The sequence below is a fragment of the Lithobates pipiens genome, unplaced genomic scaffold (assembly GCF_037356315.1).
Source record: "Lithobates pipiens isolate NorthernLeopardFrog02 unplaced genomic scaffold, aLitPip1_a1.2 Scaffold_8, whole genome shotgun sequence".
Taxonomy (NCBI): Eukaryota; Metazoa; Chordata; class Amphibia; order Anura; family Ranidae; genus Lithobates; species Lithobates pipiens.
The window spans coordinates 60268228-60289032 of NW_027507903.1; the positions used below are offsets into that span (position 1 = coordinate 60268228).

The following is a 20805-nucleotide window of genomic DNA, read 5'->3' on the forward strand; positions in this document are numbered from 1 at the left end:
ACAGTGCCTGCGCCCGAGCCCCCCCGTTTTTACTTACCTCACCCCTCGAAAATCCCACGCCCGTCCCCGCCGTCCTTCTTCACCACTCAGCCTGACCACTGATTGGCTGGAGTGGATGGATGGAAAGCAGCGCAGCAATTGGCTCGCGCTGCTATCAATCACATCCACTGACGCGGAGCGCCGGGGGCAGGGCCGTGTGATACAGCGAGCAGCTATAGCCGCCGGCTGTATCACGGGAGGGCACCCGCAGATGCTTCTCACCATGCGAGAGAGCTTGCATGAACGTGAGAAGTACCTGTGGGAGGAAGCAGAGACAGCCGCCGAGGGACCCTAGAAGAGCAGGTTCGGGGCCACTCTGTGCAAAACGAGCTGTACAGTGGAGGTAAGTATAACATGTTTGTTATTTTTAAAAAAATAATAATTTAACTTTACAATCCCTTTAAAGCGCAGGTCCACCCTAAAGTGGACCTTCCACTCATTGGAACCCTCCCCCCCTCCGGTGCCACAATTGGCACCTTTCAGGGGGGAGGGGGGTGCAGGTACCTGTACAGTACAGGTATCTGCACCCACTTCCGGCGTAGATTCTGCAGAAGGTACGCCCCTTTCCGCAGAATCTACGCCCCTTTCCGAAGGTCCCCCGCTGCCTGCTGGGAAACACACGGATCCCAGAGACAGCGGGGACCATCCTTATTGCGCAGCGAGACTCGCGCATGCGCAGTAGGGAACCGGGAAATGAAGCCGAAAGGCTCCACTTCCTGATTCCCATACCCAAGATGGCGGCGGCAGCACCCGAGAGACGATCGAGAAATCGGCTTCGGGGGCCGACATCGCGGGCGCGCTGGGCGGGTAAGTGTCATTATTTTAAAAGTCAGCAGCTGCAGTATTTGTAGCTGCTGGCTTTAATTTAAAAAAAAAACGTCGGATTCCCGATTTAAGGAGGACTGGCCAGGTCTAGCCTGTTCGGCCCCCTATAAGTGGCGTTTTGAAATGTCTTTTTTGTTAGTTTGAGGACAACGTTGTCTTTGAGGTGGTGGTGGTTATTTGTAATGTCATTTTGATATGCACAATTAATGATGCTTTTATATATTGATTGAAATAAATTATACTTGTTTACTAAGTCTGGTTAATTGCCATATTAGCCCCAAAAGTAACCACTTTTGAAGGTGGGGTTCCCATCTTTTCCCCCTTAATGTATTATACACCTGTGTGTGTACACATATGTATAAAGTGTTGCGCTATTAATCGCAAACTCCTTGCGATCTCCTAATTGTGATCATCTTTAAAATATATAATATATATGTGCAAAATCCATAAACATACAAACATATACACCTCCTAAACAATGATTTTTTTTTTAGTACAACAGCATGCGTCTGTGCGAGGGCCATGTTTACCCAGGAATACACCGGTGTTTCACGCATCTCCGTGCACACAGTCCCATTTATGTAAATTGAAACAGAAAGTGTGCTTTTGGGGCCATCTAATTGGGAGCAGTGGCTTAGGACTTCCTGAGGACTGATGACCAAAACTGAACTGCCTATTCAAACTGAGGGCAAGCCAGTTGATTTATCTCTGAAATGTATGCTCTTTTTAAAAGTTTTGAAACTTCTTCAGCAATTACAGGGCAAATTCATATGAATGTGACTTACTATTACTAGCTATACCACGACCAGGACATATAGGAACATTCACAGATGATTAAACGTGATCCTTACCAGGTAAAGTTAACACCAGTCAGTATGTACTTATTCCTATCTGACAATTCACCAACAATGTAAGACGGGTAATAAACATACATTACTTGAATTAGATTCAAATGCCTTCTCTTTGATTGCAAAGAAGATATTGGATACAGTAGAATGGAAATATATGGGCTGACCTTTCTGTATTTTTAAACTTTCTGGACAATTACCTAGCACCCCAGGAATTCAAAAGATCTAAAAGCCAAATGAATAACAGTGTATTTATGTGTAAATGAAATAAGAATTTCTAATTCTAATTTTTTTCTTGTATTTACATTTGTAGGATGGTTTAAGAAGACTTTCAGGAAATGAGTACATATTTTCATCAAAACGTAAGTTACTCCCATATGTTATATTAGGCCCGCAATCATCTTTACTAAAATACTGAGGGTAGCCTGAATTCCTCAACACATTTTTTAATTTTGTGTTTTTTTATTTCATTGGAACAGATGTTCATCCTTCTGCTGGGCACCCAATCTCCTCTCTCTCCCTTTCTGACATCCCACCACGGATAGCACAAGCAATGGAGAATGAAGAAGATTGGGAATTTGATATTTTTGAACTAGAGGCTGCTACTCATAAAAGGTGCAATATAAAGCTGCATTATCCTTATAGTGTGTTTACTCATACAAAACATTATTTTCCGATAAGCTCTGAAGTTTCCATATTAGACAACATCAAAAAGGTTATATGTAAAGTTGTGACACTTTCATGCTGAGGCATGGGATCATAGGCGGTAAAGTACTTTTAGTGGCGCTTTACCGTAGTTTTAGAGGCGCTTTACGGCCGCTAGCGGGGCGCTTTGGCGGCGTTGCCTATTGATTTCAATGGCCAGGGGTGCTTTAGGAGATCCTAAAGCGACTCAAAGATGCTGCTTGCAGGACTTTTTTTAATGTCCCGCATTCGCACCGTTTCAGTGTGAAAGCACTCGGGCTTTCACACTGAACTGACAGGAGAGGTGTTTTGCAGGTACTATTCTTAGCACCTCAGTGTGAAAGTAGCCTTTTCCCCCGTACACACGAGCAGAATTTCCATCTGAAAAATCTTGGATGGTTTTTCCGACAGAATTCCGCTCCAGCTTGGCTTGCATACACGCGGTCACACAAAAGTTCTCTGAACTTTCAACCGTCAAGAACGCAGTGATGTACAACACTACGACGAGCCGAGAAAATTAAGTTCAATGCTTCCGAGCATGCGTCTAATTGTTTCCAAGCAGACGTAGGTATTTTGCACGTTGGAATTTTTACAGATGATCGCAATTTCCGATCTGAACTTTTTCCGACCGAAAAATAGAGAACCTGCTCTCAGTCTTTTGCTGGCAGGAATTCCGCCAGCAAAAGTCCAATGGAGCATACACATGGTCGCATTTTCTGACCAAAAGCTCTCATCTGTCTTTTGCTGGCTAAATTTCCAATTGTGTGTACGGGGCATTATCGATAAACATGTTTGTAACTGATTCTTCTGAGAATTTCTTAGATCTCATTCAATCTAACAAAGAAACATTGAACGAGTGGGACTTTTTGGAGACTGTTAGTTCTGCAGATCAACATGTGGCATGGTACTCATCCATTTTCTTTCAAAGAGAAAACACAAAATAGTGCACTTATCTGGAAATTTCATTGATATCAAAGCTCCATTACATAATGTGGCACAAAGTCCAGTAATCCATAACATGCAATTACTGTTATACTCCAGTAAACTAGTATAATTAGCATAATGACAGTTTTCTTAAGATTGGTTGTTATGGGAATTTCATACAAAATTTTGGAAATAGACTATTCACAAACATAGGCAGCCCAAACTGAGCATATGGTAAAAAACATCAATACAACCAGTGGAGCTAGAGAAACAGACAGCTGAGGATTCTTGCAAATCTATCCATTTTCAGCTTACTTTTCACATTCTAAGCTTTCCTACTGGCATTATAATGCAGCCTCCTTGGCCAGTATGGAGGCTCAAAAGCAGGTGGGGCCAAGCTTGACTTGCCTTTGACATGCAGTTTTTAATACTTTTAATTTTTTTCCTTGTATGCTTCATTTAAATTCTAAGGTTCTGAAAGGGTTTCAACTCTTTTGACTACAGAAAACTTAAATCTGAGTGGCTACTATATGTTATGGCACTGAAGAAGGCTGAGCAGATGACCATGTGGTCTGTTGCCACATTTACTGTCTCAGCTAACGTTGCCAGCAGACTGCGTTCGGAGCAAAGTCATAGCTTTGGTTGGATTTTTCAGTCCTCGAGCTATTGTTTGCAACTATCAAATTGTCAGGAAATTGTAGTGTGCTGTATTCTTGGCTCTTAGGTGCCATCATTGTGCATTCATATCTTTTTGTAACATTTGACTGCCATCTGATGTCAACTGCCAGCTCAAAACTCTATGCATATGATATCCATAATGGGATAGGTCCAGTTTCTAATCAAGATTTAATCAGTTTTGCATGTTAATATACTAGGGATTTTTCTCCCCACTTGTTCACTACCCTCTTTAACTCCATGATAGTTAAAAGATCAAAGGCGCTATTTCATGTAAGATTCCAGTTTTTATGGTATCATTTTATCTTAAAAAAAAAGTAGTCTTCTGCATAGTTGTGGGTAGGTGGCCTAAACCCGAAATATTATGGACTGTGACCTTTCAGAGACACCAAACTTCTCGAGAACTTGAAAAGTAATAGGATTTACATGCTATGTATGCTTTGTTGTGAAGAATCACAGACCAGTAATTAATCCAGAAGAGTGACTTATAACTTGAGAACATTACATGATGCTAGTTGAAGGAAGCCAGAGTAGATGTCAGAATATTGCAATTATCATTTCCTAATCATGTGTTAAGGGACACAGGATGACGTATTTCAGGTACATTGAGTTATGCTGCCTTCATGAAATTGGACACTGGAAAACAAGCTAAGGATAGCCAAGTATAACCTTCCCATATCAGCAAATAAAGATCTAGATAGCCTCACTCCAATATGCATTCTACATACTGAGTCAGCCCCCTTGGCAAGGAAGGTGTTATTCAGGTACAGACGCCTAGAGTGAGTTCTCTCTTTATAACCTCCCCCACTCAGGTCGTGCCTCAGTTTTTTTTTCAAATTTTCTGTGAGAACGAATGTTCTTTCTCCTGAGGAAAGCAAAACATTTTCTTTCTTTTTTATGCATGTTTTATTTTCGTCTAGCAGGTTTATTCAGTCGCTGCCTAGTTAGAAGTTGCTCTCAGTTGCCATAAAAGCCATACCCAGACCCCACTGAGAGGCAAGCCAGGCCTATAATGTCTCTAAACACTGGGCTCTGCTGAAGGCGCTCACCATAGACACCTGTGTGTTATGCATGAGCAAGCATCAGACCTCTTTACAGGTCCAAGGCCACAGTTCGCCTGTCTGGTGGAACCCTGTTCTGAGTCTGATGGTGCTTACTTTTCCTCTGTTTTTCTGCTAAGGGGTTAACTTGTAGAGCTTGGACTGCAACCAGCGGAGCTGTGCCATATTTGACTTTGGCAAGCTAACAGTCCTATACTCCAGCTGCACCTGCTGTTTGGCCCTATTGCTCCTGAGCAAGTCTTCTCCAGGGTTCCCATTGTGTGTGCATGCTCCTTTTTTCCACTATGCATGCAGACTTTGTTACCTTCCCACCATCTCCATTGTATTTGAACCACTTCAACAATCCTCTATATGCCCCCCTGGGCAACCTGCTGCTTTATAGTGACCTGAACACAGACGGCATTAACCCATGCTGTTTAATCCTTGGTTTGTAAGGCCCATTCACACCTATGCAGGTTGCAGTTGATGCGTATTATAGGTGCATTGAAATCTATGGAACCAAAAACACGACTTGCTTGTCCCTGGCCCTTTCCAAATAATGCACAGATGTAAACGTGACTCATAGGAAACCATGTTAGTGCACTAAACACATTAAAAAAAGGTATAGGTTTGAACCAGGCCTAAGTAACCCTTTGGGCAATCCCACATTTATACGTCTAGGATGGTAGATTATAAATCCTAGGTGTGATGATCTAAAAATGCCAAGGGGGCCTTGCAGTGTACTCTCTTAGGGACCTGACACTAATAGCCCAGACCACTTTCCCCTGCCTCTTCCTCACAGTCTTTCCTGTCATATTCAGGGGTAACTTCCTCCTCTCTCTTATCCAGGAAAGGATTCTCTGCTACTATGTTTTGAGTTTATGGAGGAACATGACAGCCATGTCAGCTGATTCAGAAACCAGGGGGCACAAACATGCTTCCATGTCCTCATCTGCAGAGTCCATCTTTGGTTTCCCTGGGGCTGCAGCTGCTACTGCACAGTCAGCTGAGGATGCAGAGTATTGTACCATAACATTATTTGAGGAGTTCCAATTCACAGACATAACTCCAAAAATTAAACGTTTTATATATATATATATATATATATATATATATATATATATATATATATATATATATATATATATATATATATTAAATATTGGTCCCTATTGACGCAGTCCACAGATGCCTAGACTTGGAGCTACCTCCATCAGCTATACCTAAAATGTCAAGCTTGTGTTGCAACCAGTTTTGTATAGTGATTGGCATAATCCTGATAAAGTCTTTGCTCCTCCCAAACATTTTTCGCAGCAATATGCTATTAAAGAGGGGTTCTTAAAAAAAGTGGGCTGTCCCTGTAGTGGACCCAGTAATTTCCTATCTTAAAGAAATATTGCTTTTTTCGGATTACTTCACTATGGATATTTCGTTTGTCTTATATTGCCCTTATTGAATGGAGGAGTGGAAGAGGATTATTACAGCACAGTAGGAGAGTTATTAATGCTTACCATCATAGTTAATGCCCCATTTATCTTGTCCCTGGCTTTATTTTCTGAGGAGAGGAGAGTGGAATGTGATCTGCCATTAAGGATATTTATACCAAAAGCGCTGTCAGATCCTTGTGGTCTTTGATTATGGTGAGCTGCTAGGGCACACTCCTGATGGATTCTGGATGGTGGAAGCAAGTGTGACTACAATATTTTGGATGCCTATTTGCACATGTATATTTTTCCACTATTTGCACATTGATATTATTAAGTATCCCACTATTTTTTTTTTGCACATGCACTTAATGTTTGGAACTGACCCTTGGCATTTCCTAATATTTTGTACATTTTTTTATGGACTGTTTTTGTGACATCACTTATGGACACTTTTTTCATGTGCGTTATTAGAAGATGTTGTATGACTGTTTGTCATTCCAAAAGGACCCTGTAAGGGACAGCCTGCTATGGCCTTGAGGACAAGGTTTCACACACTGTACCAGACGAGTTAGTGATTTTTGAGCTTTTCAGAATAAAGCATCTGTTTCTCATGGCTGCCACCTGGTCTTTGGTTCACATGTTCATTAAGTTTTGCCATGTGGATGTTCAGGCCTCAGCTGACACTGTCTTTGGTCATTCAGGCAGTTCTGTAGGCTCTGTTGATCCCCCTTGATTAACCTGTAGGGTATCCTGGGTGCATGCACACTTTAGAAAGGGTAGATCGTGCAGTTTCTAATAGGGGTCATGCTGTGACTGGCAGCTCCAGCCGCGCAAGCGAGGGAGTAAGGTCACGTGACTCCGGCCAGTCACAGAGCCAGAGTTCGCTGCTCTGGAAGAAAGAGGGGTCAAGATGGACACTTGCTACTAGTAGGGACAGCGCCAACATCGCAATCTTCGGTTTCAGGTAAGTGACACTGTTAATGGGCAACTATGCTATGCATAGTAGCTCATTATGCTTTAGCTTTGCAGGGAAATAAAGAGGAAGTAAAACCCGCCAGGGTTTACTTTCTCTTTAAGGGATACTGGTCCTTCCCCTATGTTCTTAGTATCCACTCCTACCTTTGCTAGCTACAAAACTGAGGTATGATGGGAGTGGGTGAGGTTATACAAGGTTACTCCTACAACTTTGTTGGCCAGTGTCCAGTCTCCTGAAGGCAGCATCATAATCCAATTTACCTAAAATACAACATCCTGAGTACCTTAGTGTACTCCAAAAAAAAAAGATTTTTCAATAAATTAAAAATCCTATTTTGTTAATCCCCTATTATGTAGCATTGCTGAAAGTCACCAATAATTTCTCTGACAACATGCATTTGCTCTTTTCACACAGGCCCTTAGTGTACCTTGGCCTTAAAATGTTTGCTCGATTTGGCGTTTGTTCATTCTTGAATTGCTCAGAAGTGACATTGAGATCTTGGCTCCACATTATTGAGTCAAACTACCATTCGAGCAATGCTTATCATAACTCAACACATTCCGCTGATGTCTTACATGCCACTGCTTACTTCCTGTGCAAAGAAAGAGTGAAGGTAAGCTACAAAATGATAATTGTATCCCCCGTAGGACTTACCATGTCTCCCTGAACACTTAATGTTATTAGGATACAGTTAGCTGTAATACAGAATCCAGTTAGAAATGCATTGCAGCTGGACAGAGATCACATGACTCGTTCCAAGTTGATGTTGATGAAAAATCATATTATCCATTACTTAGCTGGCTTTAGATCCTCCAACCTCCATATATGAGGTAGAAAAGAAAATGTGTATTAGAGGATTAGAGTCTCTCCACATTATTGAGCATTTCATTATAACATGCCTAAAAATGTACATAGTAAATTTATGTTTTATCTCTGGTACTAACATAATTGTTCTCAGGTTACCAGTGCAGCTGTTAGCCACCCACCAATGCTCAAGCTATAATCTCGGTAGAATTCAACAGCATTGCTGAGGCATTATCCACTTTTGCACTGTCCAGATGAACAAATCTTGGTCACTTCTGTTGCACTCTGCTCATGCACAGTCTTGCTCACTATCCTGCTTTTTAGCACAGGAAAGTGCCCATATTATGACAGAGTAAAGCTACACAATTAAATTAGCTTTGATGTATATATCTGGGCATCAGAAAGAGTCACTTGGCGTACATGCCTAACATCCACCAAACGCTTAGGTAAGGTAAGATGTATTGAGACCAAAAACGCATTCCCTGACACCTGGGATAAGGAAGCTGTATTGACACATGCTAAACAATTGCTGTCACCTGGGGTAGGTTAAGGTATTGACACCCATTAACATTACCTGGTATCCAAGGTAGGTAAGATGTAGTACACCCACCAAGAACCCTGACATTTAGGGCCGTTAAGGTGTATTGAAACTCATTAGGAGCTTCCTGGCTCCTGGGGTAGGTAAAGTTTATTTTAAAAAAATTATATAGTGTAGCGCTAAATGTCCAAGTCAGAAATTACAATGAAGACCAAACTGTGTGAATAAATATTGGGATATAAATCCCTGAATAGTGATATTCAATATAAAAGTGAAAACAATATCATATATTGGTGCAAAACAGAACATGTGGATGTTTTTTAAAAGTCCATAGAAGAAACAGTTAAGAGTCCACTGTGTGTCAACACAAAGAAAATAGTGAAACACATTAAAGAACTTCAAGGCATCATGCTGATATCCAAATAGTGAACATAGACTGGTATGAAAAGTGAAGTGAACCACCACCAATGAAATGAAGGCTTACCGGATGGTTTGAACTCAGGAGAACATAGTTCTTCAATGTTTTTCACTATTGTCTTTGTGTTGACACACAGTGTACTCTTAAAGGGATTGTAAAGGTATTTTTTTTATTTTTTTTTAAATAACAAACATGTTATCCTTACATCCACTGTGTAGCTCGTTTTGCACAGAGTGGCCCCGAACCTGCTCTTCTGGGGTCCCTCGGCGGCTGTCTCTGCTTCCTCCCGCAGGTACTTCTCACATTCACACGAGCTCCCTCGCATGGTGAGAAGCACCTTCAGGCACGCTCCTGTGATACAGCCGGCAGCTATAGCTGCTCGCTGTATCACACGGCCCCGCCCCCGGCGAGCCGTGTCATTGGATGTGATTGACAGCAGCGCATGCTCATGGCTGCGCTGCTTTCAATCCATCCACTCCAGCCAATCAGCAGCCAGGCTGAGTGGCAAAGAGGACGTCGGGGGCGAGCGCGGGACTTTTGAGAGGTCAGGTAAGTAAAACAGGGGGGCTGGGGGCGCGGCCACTGTCAGATGCATTAAGGTGAAAAAACATTTACCTTTACAACCCCTTTTACTGTTTCCTCTATGGACTTTTGAAAAACATTCACATGTTCTGTTTTGCAGCAATATATGATATTGTTTTGACTTTTATATTGAATATCACTATTCAGGGATTTATATCCCAATATTTATTCACACAGTTTGGTCGCCATTGTAATTTCTGACTTGGACATTTAGCGCTACACTATATAATTTTTTTTGTTCACAGCCAAATATCTGTTTGCCGTGTTAGCAGCTAGTTGTATAGACGCAGGAGTTACTTTTTATACTACCTTTTACACTATTAGGTAAGGTTTATCAACACATAGAAGAACTTAGCAAAGTGTCAGTTATGTTTTTTGCAAATATGCATTGAAGTGAACCAGACTTGTAACATTTGCTGCTGCTGATACTGTAGTCAATTAATATATGTATTCCTATCCCAGGGGAGCATAGAACAATTAGCAGCATTTTCACAAATGTGCCAGATTGCGCTATTACTGATTTCTTGTCTTTTTTTCAGCAAAGCTTGGATCCAATTGATGAGGTTGCTGCTCTCATTGCTGCCACTGTTCATGATGTGGATCATCCAGGGAGAACAAACTCTTTCCTCTGCAATGCTGGAAGTGAGTTGGCCATCCTGTACAATGACACGGCGGTGCTGGAGAGCCATCATGCAGCGCTGGCTTTCCAGCTGACCACGAGAGATGACAAGTGCAATATATTCAAAAATATGGAGAGGTAAGCCTAGGGACAAACAGCACTTTAATGGGCTCTTCTAAGTTACAACTGAGTCACTGAAAATGTGTTTAATAGTAAATGAGGATTAGATATGAGGTATCAGAAAAACTATCAGGTGTTCTTCAAGTAAATGTATAATTCATGAATTTAGGACCTGCTGGTTTGGCCAGATTTAATACGTAGCCAGTTGAACTATTAACCTATGAACAGTTTAGTGCGACGTAAGCTGAGAAGATTTTTCCATTTGATCTTAAGAGATGGGGTGCCAACATCTTACTATATTCATCCAGGGAGTAATATGCAATGGAGCGGAATGGATGCCACTCTCCCAACCAGCCCATGTAAGATGGAGATAAGAAATGGCCTCAGCCACCGCTTGTCTGCTAAACACACCCTCTGACACGTTTCACCCCGACCAGCTTAGTCATAGGACTCTGTGACTAAGTCCCAGTGGGCAGTGCAAAGCGCAGTGCCCTTGAAGAGCATTGGTGTATTTAACAACAGTACCAGTTAAACTGCACGAAGTATAGGTACAGTATAGCAGGTATCACTAAATGGCATACCATGTGCTACATGCGGACTGAGCTGCTGCCCCATCTGGACCCATGGTCACACCATTTAGGAGCCTTCCTTCCCCCTGGCCTCCACTGCTATCATTCCCAAGGCAGCCTGGAGAGCAGGAGGCAGGGGATAGCAACGAGAGAGCAGGAGGCACAGCCACACTGGTCAGAGGGAGCAGGAGCTGCATGAGTTACCTTTCTAGATTAACTATCAGGTGATTGGTTGCCAGGCCACTAGCAATCAATCACCAGCTTGTTTATAGGAAAAATTTGCCTCGGCAGCCCTCTGCTCTCATCCTGCATCCAGAAGTGCTGTGCCTCCTGGCTGCTCTCCGCGCTCTGTAAGGTAGGCAAGATGACATGGCTGTGGAGGGGAGGCAGTGGGTGACATGAAGGTGGCAGTGCTGTGTGTGTGGGGGTGAGTTGACGGGGTGGGAGATGTGAAGGGGGCAGAGCACATTATTGTGTTTTGGGAGGACAGGGATGTGAAAGGGGAGCAGTGCTGTGGGGGGAGGGTATTGTGAAGAGGGGCAAGTGGGAGTGGATGTAATTAATGGAAGAAGTGCTGGTGGGGAGGTAGATTTGTGGGGGGGGGGGGGGGCAGTGCTTTGTGTGTGGTGGGGGACAGGTGTGTGAAGGTGACAGTGCTGTGAGGGGAGATGTAAACTGAGGCTTCCCTGTCCCTGCTGAAGAAAAGCATCCCCACAACATGATGCTGCCACCACCATGTTTCACGGTGTGTGTTCAGGGTGATGTGCAGTGTTAGTTTTCTGTCACACATAGCGTTTTGCTTTTAGGCCAAAACATTCAATTTTGGTCTCATCTAACCAGAGCACCTTCTTCCACATGTTTGTTGTGTCCCTCACATGGCTTCTTGCAAACTGCAAATGGGACTTCTTATGGCTTTCTTTCAACAATGACTTTCTTCTTGCCACTCTTCCATAAAGGTCAGATTTGGGGAGTGCGCAACTAAAAGTTGTCCTGTGGACAAATTCTCCCACGTGAGCTGTAGATCTCTGCAGCTCCTCCAGAGTTACCATGGGCCTCTTGGCTGCTTCTCTGATTAATGTTCTCCTTACCCGCCCTGTCAGTTTAAGTGGACGGCCATGTGTTGGTAGGTTTGCAGTTGTGCCATACTCTTTACATTTTCGGATCATGGATTGAACAGTGCTCCGTGAGATGTTCAAAGCTTTGGATATTTTTTTATAACCTAACCCTGTGTTAAACTTCTCCACAACTTTATCTCTGACCTATCTGGTGTGTTCCTTGGTCTTCATGATGCTGTTTGTTCACTAAGGTTTTCTAACAAACCTCTAAGGCCCCTTTCACACGGGACAGATCAGTAATGATCCGCCCCGTGATGATCCGCTTGCTCAGCGGGAATCGCCCCATTGTCCCCACTGAGCCGGAGGATAACAGGGCAGGTCCCCGCACACTGTGTAGGGACCGCCCTGTCAGCTCTCCGTTCTCCTCTATGGGGGATCGGATGAACACGGACGGTCTGTCCGTGTTCATCCGATCCGCTCTGCAGACGGAAAGAAAAATAGGATTTTCCTACGTCTGCAGAATCGGACAATTGCGGAGGCGAACGATAGCGGGTGTCTGCGGATGTTCATCCGCAGACACCCGCTATCCCATAGGGATGCATGTATGTCCGTATTTCATTCGCAAACGGATGGATGAAATACAGACATAATGTCCGCATGTGTGAAAGGGGCCTAAGGGGTTCACAGAACAGCTGTATTTATACTGAGATTAAATTACATGCAGGTGGACTCTATTTACTAATTAGGTGACTTCTGAAGGCAATTGGTTCCATCAGATATTAGTTAGGGGTATCAGAGTAAAGGGGGCTGAATACAAATGCATGCCACACTGTTATATTTATTTGTCAAAAAAAAGGTAAAACCCTTTAGACCATTATGTGGTTTATCACATAAAATTCCAATAAAATACATTTACGTTTTTGGCTGTAATATGACAAAATGTGGAAAATTTGAAGGGGTATGAATACCTTTTTAAGGCACTGTATAGACTGATCATTTCTTTGTCAGTGGGCAAACGTACAAAATCAGCAGGGGATCAAATACATTTTTCCCCTCACTGTATATATGTATGTGTGTGTGTGTGTATATATATGATATAGCTTTTGCTGTGAGTGATGATACATTGCACATGGTAAATGGTAATAAAATGGGGATTGTTATGTTGTTTAAAGGACATTATGTAGCATACGTTTGAGAATTGGGGCAGGGGGAATTGGAAGGCAGGATCAAAATGAATGGTAAGTCGAAAAAACTGGTCTACAGAGATGAATCATGTTTGCACACCTTCATTTGAGTCTTCGGAGTGCCTTTTCAAAACTGGCTATAGCTTGCCTTGAATGAAGCAGTTTTGGGTGTAATTGGGCTTTAAAAAATCTCCACTCTCCCAGCACTGGCTTGTTGGTAAGATATAGTACTCTTGGTAATGGCTTTACGGCTGGGGTGGCCACTTTGTATTTCTGCTAGTACATGATTAGTGATGGACGAACTTCCGACGGGACGTTTCGCGAACGCGAAACGCGAACGGACACAAACGTTCGCGAAAACGACCGTTCGCCGCGGGCTCCATTGACTTCAATGGGAGGCGAATTTCGCAAACCTTTAGGTCGAATTTGCGGCCACGGGGTAATTATTAGGGGGTAGCACGTAGTCCCACCACCTGGACAATAGCATAATACATGTATGAGGTGAATTTGGGATCGATAACTACAAGCATTTTTTTTTTATTTGGGAAATTGTTCTGACAATTCAGGACTATGGAGCTAATGAAGGCAATGGAGGAGAGGGAAGGTCAGGGACCAGGGTAGGCAAACAAGAGGGTGCAGGAGATACAGAGCACTGACAGCAGCACCGTAATACAGAGCACTGACATCAGCACCGTGACATACAGCGCTGACAGCAGCTCCGTGACATACAGCGCTGACAGCAGCTCCGTGACATACAGCGCTGACAGCAGCTCCGTGACATACAGCGCTGACAGCAGCTCCGTGACATACAGCGCTGACAGCAGCTCCGTGACATACAGCGCTGACAGCAGCACCGTGACATACAGCGCTGACAGCAGCTCCGTGACATACAGCGCTGACAGCAGCTCCGTGACATACAGCGCTGACAGCAGCTCCGTGACATACAGCACTGACAGCAGCTCCGTGACATACAGCGCTGACAGCAGCTCCGTGACATACAGCGCTGACAGCAGCACCGTGACATACAGCGCTGACAGCAGCTCCGTGACATACAGCGCTGACAGCAGCTCCGTGACATACAGCGCTGACAGCAGCTCCGTGACATACAGCACTGACAGCAGCTCCGTGACATACAGCGCTGACAGCAGCTCCGTGACATACAGCGCTGACAGCAGCACCGTGACATACAGCGCTGACAGCAGCTCCGTGACATACAGCGCTGACAGCAGCTCCGTGACATACAGCGCTGACAGCAGCTCCGTGACATACAGCGCTGACAGCAGCTCCGTGACATACAGCGCTGACAGCAGCTCCGTGACATACAGCGCTGACAGCAGCTCCGTGACATACAGCGCTGACAGCAGCTCCGTGACATACAGCGCTGACAGCAGCTCCGTGACATACAGCGCTGACAGCAGCACCGTAAGCAGCCCCAGGAGGAAGTCAGCACAGCACAGGGATGGTGTGATCCCCTCATAATAAGAACCCCCAGGAGGAAGTCAGCACAGCACAGGGATGGTGGGAGCCCCTCATAATAAGAACCCCCAGGAGGAAGTCAGCACAGCACAGGGATGGTGGGAGCCCCTCATAATAAGAACACCCAGGAGGAAGTCAGCACAGCACAGGGATGGTGGGAACCCCTCATAATAAGCAGCCCCAGTAGAAATATGACACCGCTCAACCTCTTCAAAGAGGAGGGTAGGGGCATATAGTACGGTGTGCTTTTTTGGGTCAGGGAAGTGAGCCAAATGAATTAAGAAGGTCTGTGTGCTTGATTCCAAAAATTGTTTATAGACATATACATGGTCTACTGATCACATGTGTTGAATTCCTCCGAGATCCATGCCTCATTCATTTTTAGAAATGTGAGGTAGTTAACACTGTCGTGAGCTAGGCGAGTACGCTTATCGGTCACAATCCCCCCTGCTGCGCTGAACGTCCTTTCGGACAGGACACTGGATGAGGGGCAAGCCAACAGTTCGATTGCAAATTGGGCAAGCTCTGGCCAGAGGTCAAGCCTGCCCACCCAGTAGTCTAGGGGTTCATCACTCCTCAGAGCGTCCACATCGGCCGTTAACCCAATGTAGTCGGACACCTGACGGTCTAGGCGTTCCCTGATGCTGGATCCGGATGACACCTGTCGATGGGTCGGCTGAAAGAATGACCTCATATCCGAAGTCACCAACACATCTTCAAACCGGCCTCTTCTTGCAGGCGCTGTTGGATTGGTACCCGCAAATCCTTCTCTGGGAGTGGGAATTGCTCCTCTGCCAGCGCACGCAAAAGCAGAATGCAGCATTTCTCGAAGCAAGGCCTGGAAGTGCTGCATTCTGACAGCCCTCTGCGACGGCGGTAACATTTCCGCCATTTTGTGTTTGTACCGGGGATCTAAGTACGTTGCCACCCAGTACTGGTCCTTGACCCTCATGCTTTTTATACGGGGGTCCCTATTAAAACACTGGAGCATGAAGGCCCCCATTTGCACTCAAGCGGAAGGTATGTGGTGGTGGTGGTGTTGTTGGTGGTAGTGTCTTTGGGGGTGCACATAGCAGAGAGTGAAGAAGAGGGTGCAGATCGAGAGGATGAGGAGGGTGCAGAAGAATAAGGCTGAGTGAGCCACTCAACCAAGTCTGGTGCGTCCTTTAAAGTAATTGAACGCACCTTCTGCAACTTCCCACTTTGGCTCAAGGCTGTTGCTCCTGCCCTACCCCTACCACCCCTGCGGAAGGGCCTGCCTCTTCCTCTGCCTGTCATTTTTTAAATCACCCTGTGACAAAACTCTTAGTCCCTATACCGCTGAAGGACTGCTGCAGTATAGGGCAGCGGTCAGCAGTAGTGCACGTCAACCCTATGTATTGTGGACCGATAGCGGTCCTTACAGAACAGCAGACTGTACTGCACTCAGGCCTATGTACCGTAGCACCCTATACCAAGTTACCAGTCCTTATAAAAACTTTTGTGGACCAAGCAGGTTGTGTGTTAGTGATTAGCAGACTGTACGTCAGTCCCTATACCAATGAAGGACTGCTGCAGTATAGGGCAGCGGTCAGCAGTAGTGCACGGCAACCCTATGTATTGTGGACCGATAGCGGTCCTTACAGAACAGCAGACTGTACTGCACTCAGGCCTATGTACCGTAGCACCCTATACCAAGTTACCAGTCCTTATAAGAACTTTTGTGGACCAAGCAGGTTGTGTGTTAGTGATTAGCAGACTGTACGTCAGTCCCTATACCAATGAAGGACTGCTGCAGTATAGGGCAGCGGTCAGCAGTAGTGCACGGCAACCCTATGTATTGTGGACCGATAGCGGTCCTTACAGAACAGCAGACTGTACTGCACTCAGGCCTATGTACCGTAGCACCCTATACCAAGTTACCAGTCCTTATAAAAACTTTTGTGGACCAAGCAGGTTGTGTGTTAGTGATTAGCAGACTGTACGTCAGTCCCTATACCAATGAAGGACTGCTGCAGTATAGGGCAGCGGTCAGCAGTAGTGCACGGCAACCCTATGTATTGTGGACCGATAGCGGTCCTTACAGAACAGCAGACTGTACTGCACTCAGGCCTATGTACCGTAGCACCCTATACCAAGTTACCAGTCCTTATAAGAACTTTTGTGGACCAAGCAGGTTGTGTGTTAGTGATTAGCAGACTGTACGTCAGTCCCTATACCAATGAAGGACTGCTGCAGTATAGGGCAGCGGTCAGCAGTAGTGCACGGCAACCCTATGTATTGTGGACCGATAGCGGTCCTTACAGAACAGCAGACTGTACTGCACTCAGGCCTATGTACCGTAGCACCCTATACCAAGTTACCAGTCCTTATAAGAACTTTTGTGGACCAAGCAGGTTGTGTGTTAGTGTTTAGCAGACTGTGCGTCAGTCCCTATACCGCTGAAGGACTGCTGCAGTATAGGGCAGCGGTCAGCAGTAGTGCACGGCAACCCTATGTATTGTGGACCGATAGCGGTCCTTACAGAACAGCAGACTGTAACGCACTCAGGCCTATGTACCGTAGCACCCTATACCAAGTTACCAGTCCTTATAAGAACTTTTGTGGACCAAGCAGGTTGTGTGTTAGTGATTAGCAGACTGTACGTCAGTCCCTATACCAATGAAGGACTGCTGCAGTATAGGGCAGCGGTCAGCAGTAGTGCACGGCAACCCTATGTATTGTGGACCGATAGCGGTCCTTACAGAACAGCAGACTGTAACGCACTCAGGCCTATGTACCGTAGCACCCTATACCAAGTTACCAGTCCTTATAAGAACTTTTGTGGACCAAGCAGGTTGTGTGTTAGTGATTAGCAGACTGTACGTCAGTCCCTATACCAATGAAGGACTGCTGCAGTATAGGGCAGCGGTCAGCAGTAGTGCACGGCAACCCTATGTATTGTGGACCGATAGCGGTCCTTACAGAACAGCAGACTGTAACGCACTCAGGCCTATGTACCGTAGCACCCTATACCAAGTTACCAGTCCTTATAAGAACTTTTGTGGACCAAGCAGGTTGTGTGTTAGTGATTAGCAGACTGTACGTCAGTCCCTATACCAATGAAGGACTGCTGCAGTATAGGGCAGCGGTCAGCAGTAGTGCACGGCAACCCTATGTATTGTGGACCGATAGCGGTCCTTACAGAACAGCAGACTGTACTGCACTCAGGCCTATGTACCGTAGCACCCTATACCAAGTTACCAGTCCTTATAAAAACTTTTGTGGACCAAGCAGGTTGTGTGTTAGTGTTTAGCAGACTGTGCGTCAGTCCCTATACCGCTGAAGGACTGCTGCAGTATAGGGCAGCGGTCAGCAGTAGTGCACGGCAACCCTATGTATTGTGGACCGATAGCGGTCCTTACAGAACAGCAGACTGTAACGCACTCAGGCCTATGTACCGTAGCACCCTATACCAAGTTACCAGTCCTTATAAGAACTTTTGTGGACCAAGCAGGTTGTGTGTTAGTGATTAGCAGACTGTACGTCAGTCCCTATACCAATGAAGGACTGCTGCAGTATAGGGCAGCGGTCAGCAGTAGTGCACGGCAACCCTATGTATTGTGGACCGATAGCGGTCCTTACAGAACAGCAGACTGTACTGCACTCAGGCCTATGTACCGTAGCACCCTATACCAAGTTACCAGTCCTTATAAGAACTTTTGTGGACCAAGCAGGTTGTGTATTAGTGTTTAGCAGACTGTGCGTCAGTCCCTATACCGCTGAAGGACTGCTGCAGTATAGGGCAGCGGTCAGCAGTAGTGCACGGCAACCCTATGTATTGTGGACCGATAGCAGTCCTTACAGAACAGCAGACTGTACTGCACTCAGGCCTATGTACCGTAGCACCCTATACCAAGTTACCAGTCCTTATAAGAACTTTTGTGGACCAAGCAGGTTGTGTGTTAGTGTTTAGCAGACTGTGCGTCAGTCCCTATACCGCTGAAGGACTGCTGCAGTATAGGGCAGCGGTCAGCAGTAGTGCACGTCAACCCTATGTATTGTGGACCGATAGCGGTCCTTACAGAACAGCAGACTGTAACGCACTCAGGCCTATGTACCGTAGCACCCTATACCAAGTTACCAGTCCTTATAAGAACTTTTGTGGACCAAGCAGGTTGTGTATTAGTGTTTAGCAGACTGTGCGTCAGTCCCTATACCGCTGAAGGACTGCTGCAGTATAGGGCAGCGGTCAGCAGTAGTGCACGGCAACCCTATCTATTGTGGACCGATAGCGGTCCTTACAGAACAGCAGACTGTACCGCACCCAAGCCTATGTACCGTAGCACCCTAGACAGACCAAGTTACCAGTCCTGATAAAGAGCTTTGTGGAACAAGTGAGTTGTGAATGATTAGCAGACTGCAGCAGAAGGGCAGCAGTCAAGTATAATATTCTTTCTATATTTGGAAGAAAGAATATTATACGTGTACAAGCCTATTACCGTACCACTGATACCAGTCCTGAAAAGAACCTTTGTGGAACTAATAGTAACAGCAAGTCTTTAAAATTATCCTCACTGCCTGACACACTGCTTCCTGCCTGTCCCTATACAAATTGGCAAAAAAGAGTAGGCTGGAACGATTAGCTGGAACAGCTCTTTTGTGGACCTGATAGTAACAGCTAATGATGATGATGATGATGATGATGAAGAAAGACTAATCTGGCTGAGCTGTCCCTAAAATAGCAGCATACAGCGCTCTGTCCCTTTATCTAAACTGACAAAAGAAACTCAGGCTGCTGACCTAACACCTATACCAGTCCTGAAAAGAACTTTTGTGTACCAAATAGCTAGCGTTTTCTCTGTCCCTACTCCACACAGGATCCTTTCCCTACAGTGACAGAAGAAAGAATGTAAAATGGCCACCGGATCGGGTGTATTTATAGGTTAGGGGGAATGTCCAAGTGTCCATGAGCTGTCATGTCTCAATTGGTTGTCCTGTAACACATGATAAACGTGTCACGAAAGGTTAAAGTTCTTGTATACATTAAACACGTAAGTCCGCCGGGGCGAACGACGGAAAAAGGCGTTCGAACCCGCGGACGGCGAAAGTCGGAAATTCGCCGCGAAACGACCGCCGGGCGAACCGTTCGGCCATCACTATACATGATCTTCTTTTTAGTAATGGCTGGATGACATATTTAAGTTTGTTTTGTGTTCTTGTAACAGGAATGAATACCGTACATTACGGCAAGCTATCATCGACATGGTTTTAGCAACAGAGATGACCAAGCATTTTGAACACGTCAACAAGTTTGTAAACAGCATCAATAAGCCATTGACAGCAGTTGAAGAGAATGAGGTGTGTAAATCTGTCCCTGAAAAACCCAGAACTAAAGTGACCTTATATAATCAGCTTCCATGTACTGTGCAGCCCGTTATCCATGTCATCAGCTGTTATAGACTAAAGAGTTTGTCTGCAGCCTGCAATGAAATATACTGTTTATTTCCCTTAGGATCAGAACAGTATCTTAAACAATTTACATTTTTTTAATGATTTTTCAGGCTTTCCTTAGTTCCTTATAATTAAATGTATTATCCTATCCATTAAAAAAAGAGTATACGCTGTACTACCGCTGTATAATGAAATTAGTGTGCAGAGTAATTGGTGCTCTGGCTAATTGGGTTCACAGTGAATCCTTAACAAGTGCAACCCGGCAACTGGATAGCTTCTCCATAGAAAAATTTATTGTAGCATCATAGCAGCAACATCATCCAAAATGCTGACACGTTTTGGCCTAAGCCTTCCTCATAGCATTAATATATAAAAGCGATGGCTAACCTTAGCACTCCAGATGTTTTGGAACTACATTTCCCATGATGCTCAACTACACTGCAAAGTGCATAAACATCAAGGGGAATGTAGTTCAAAAATATCTGGAGTGCCAAGGTTCACCACCACTGATATGACATTAAAAACAGGTATATATTAAGAAACAGCCCTCCTAAAGTGAGAGGCGCAGTATTTAGCTTAATTAAAAAATC

At 44.9% G+C, this 20805-nt stretch overlaps 1 protein-coding gene across 4 annotated transcripts in view; it reads left to right on the top strand.

Annotated features, from left to right (window-relative positions):
- The window catches only part of PDE8A (phosphodiesterase 8A), a 448334-nt gene that overhangs the window by 410862 nt on the left and 16667 nt on the right, over positions 1-20805 (top strand). For all 4 annotated transcript variants that reach the window (XM_077471009.1, XM_077471011.1, XM_077471008.1 and 1 more), the window contains 5 exons: positions 2026-2074; positions 2192-2327; positions 7853-8051; positions 10320-10537; positions 19990-20122. In XM_077471009.1, coding sequence (XP_077327135.1) covers positions 2026-2074; positions 2192-2327; positions 7853-8051; positions 10320-10537; positions 19990-20122 — 735 coding nt within the window. The remainder of the gene's footprint in view (positions 1-2025; positions 2075-2191; positions 2328-7852; positions 8052-10319; positions 10538-19989; positions 20123-20805) is intronic.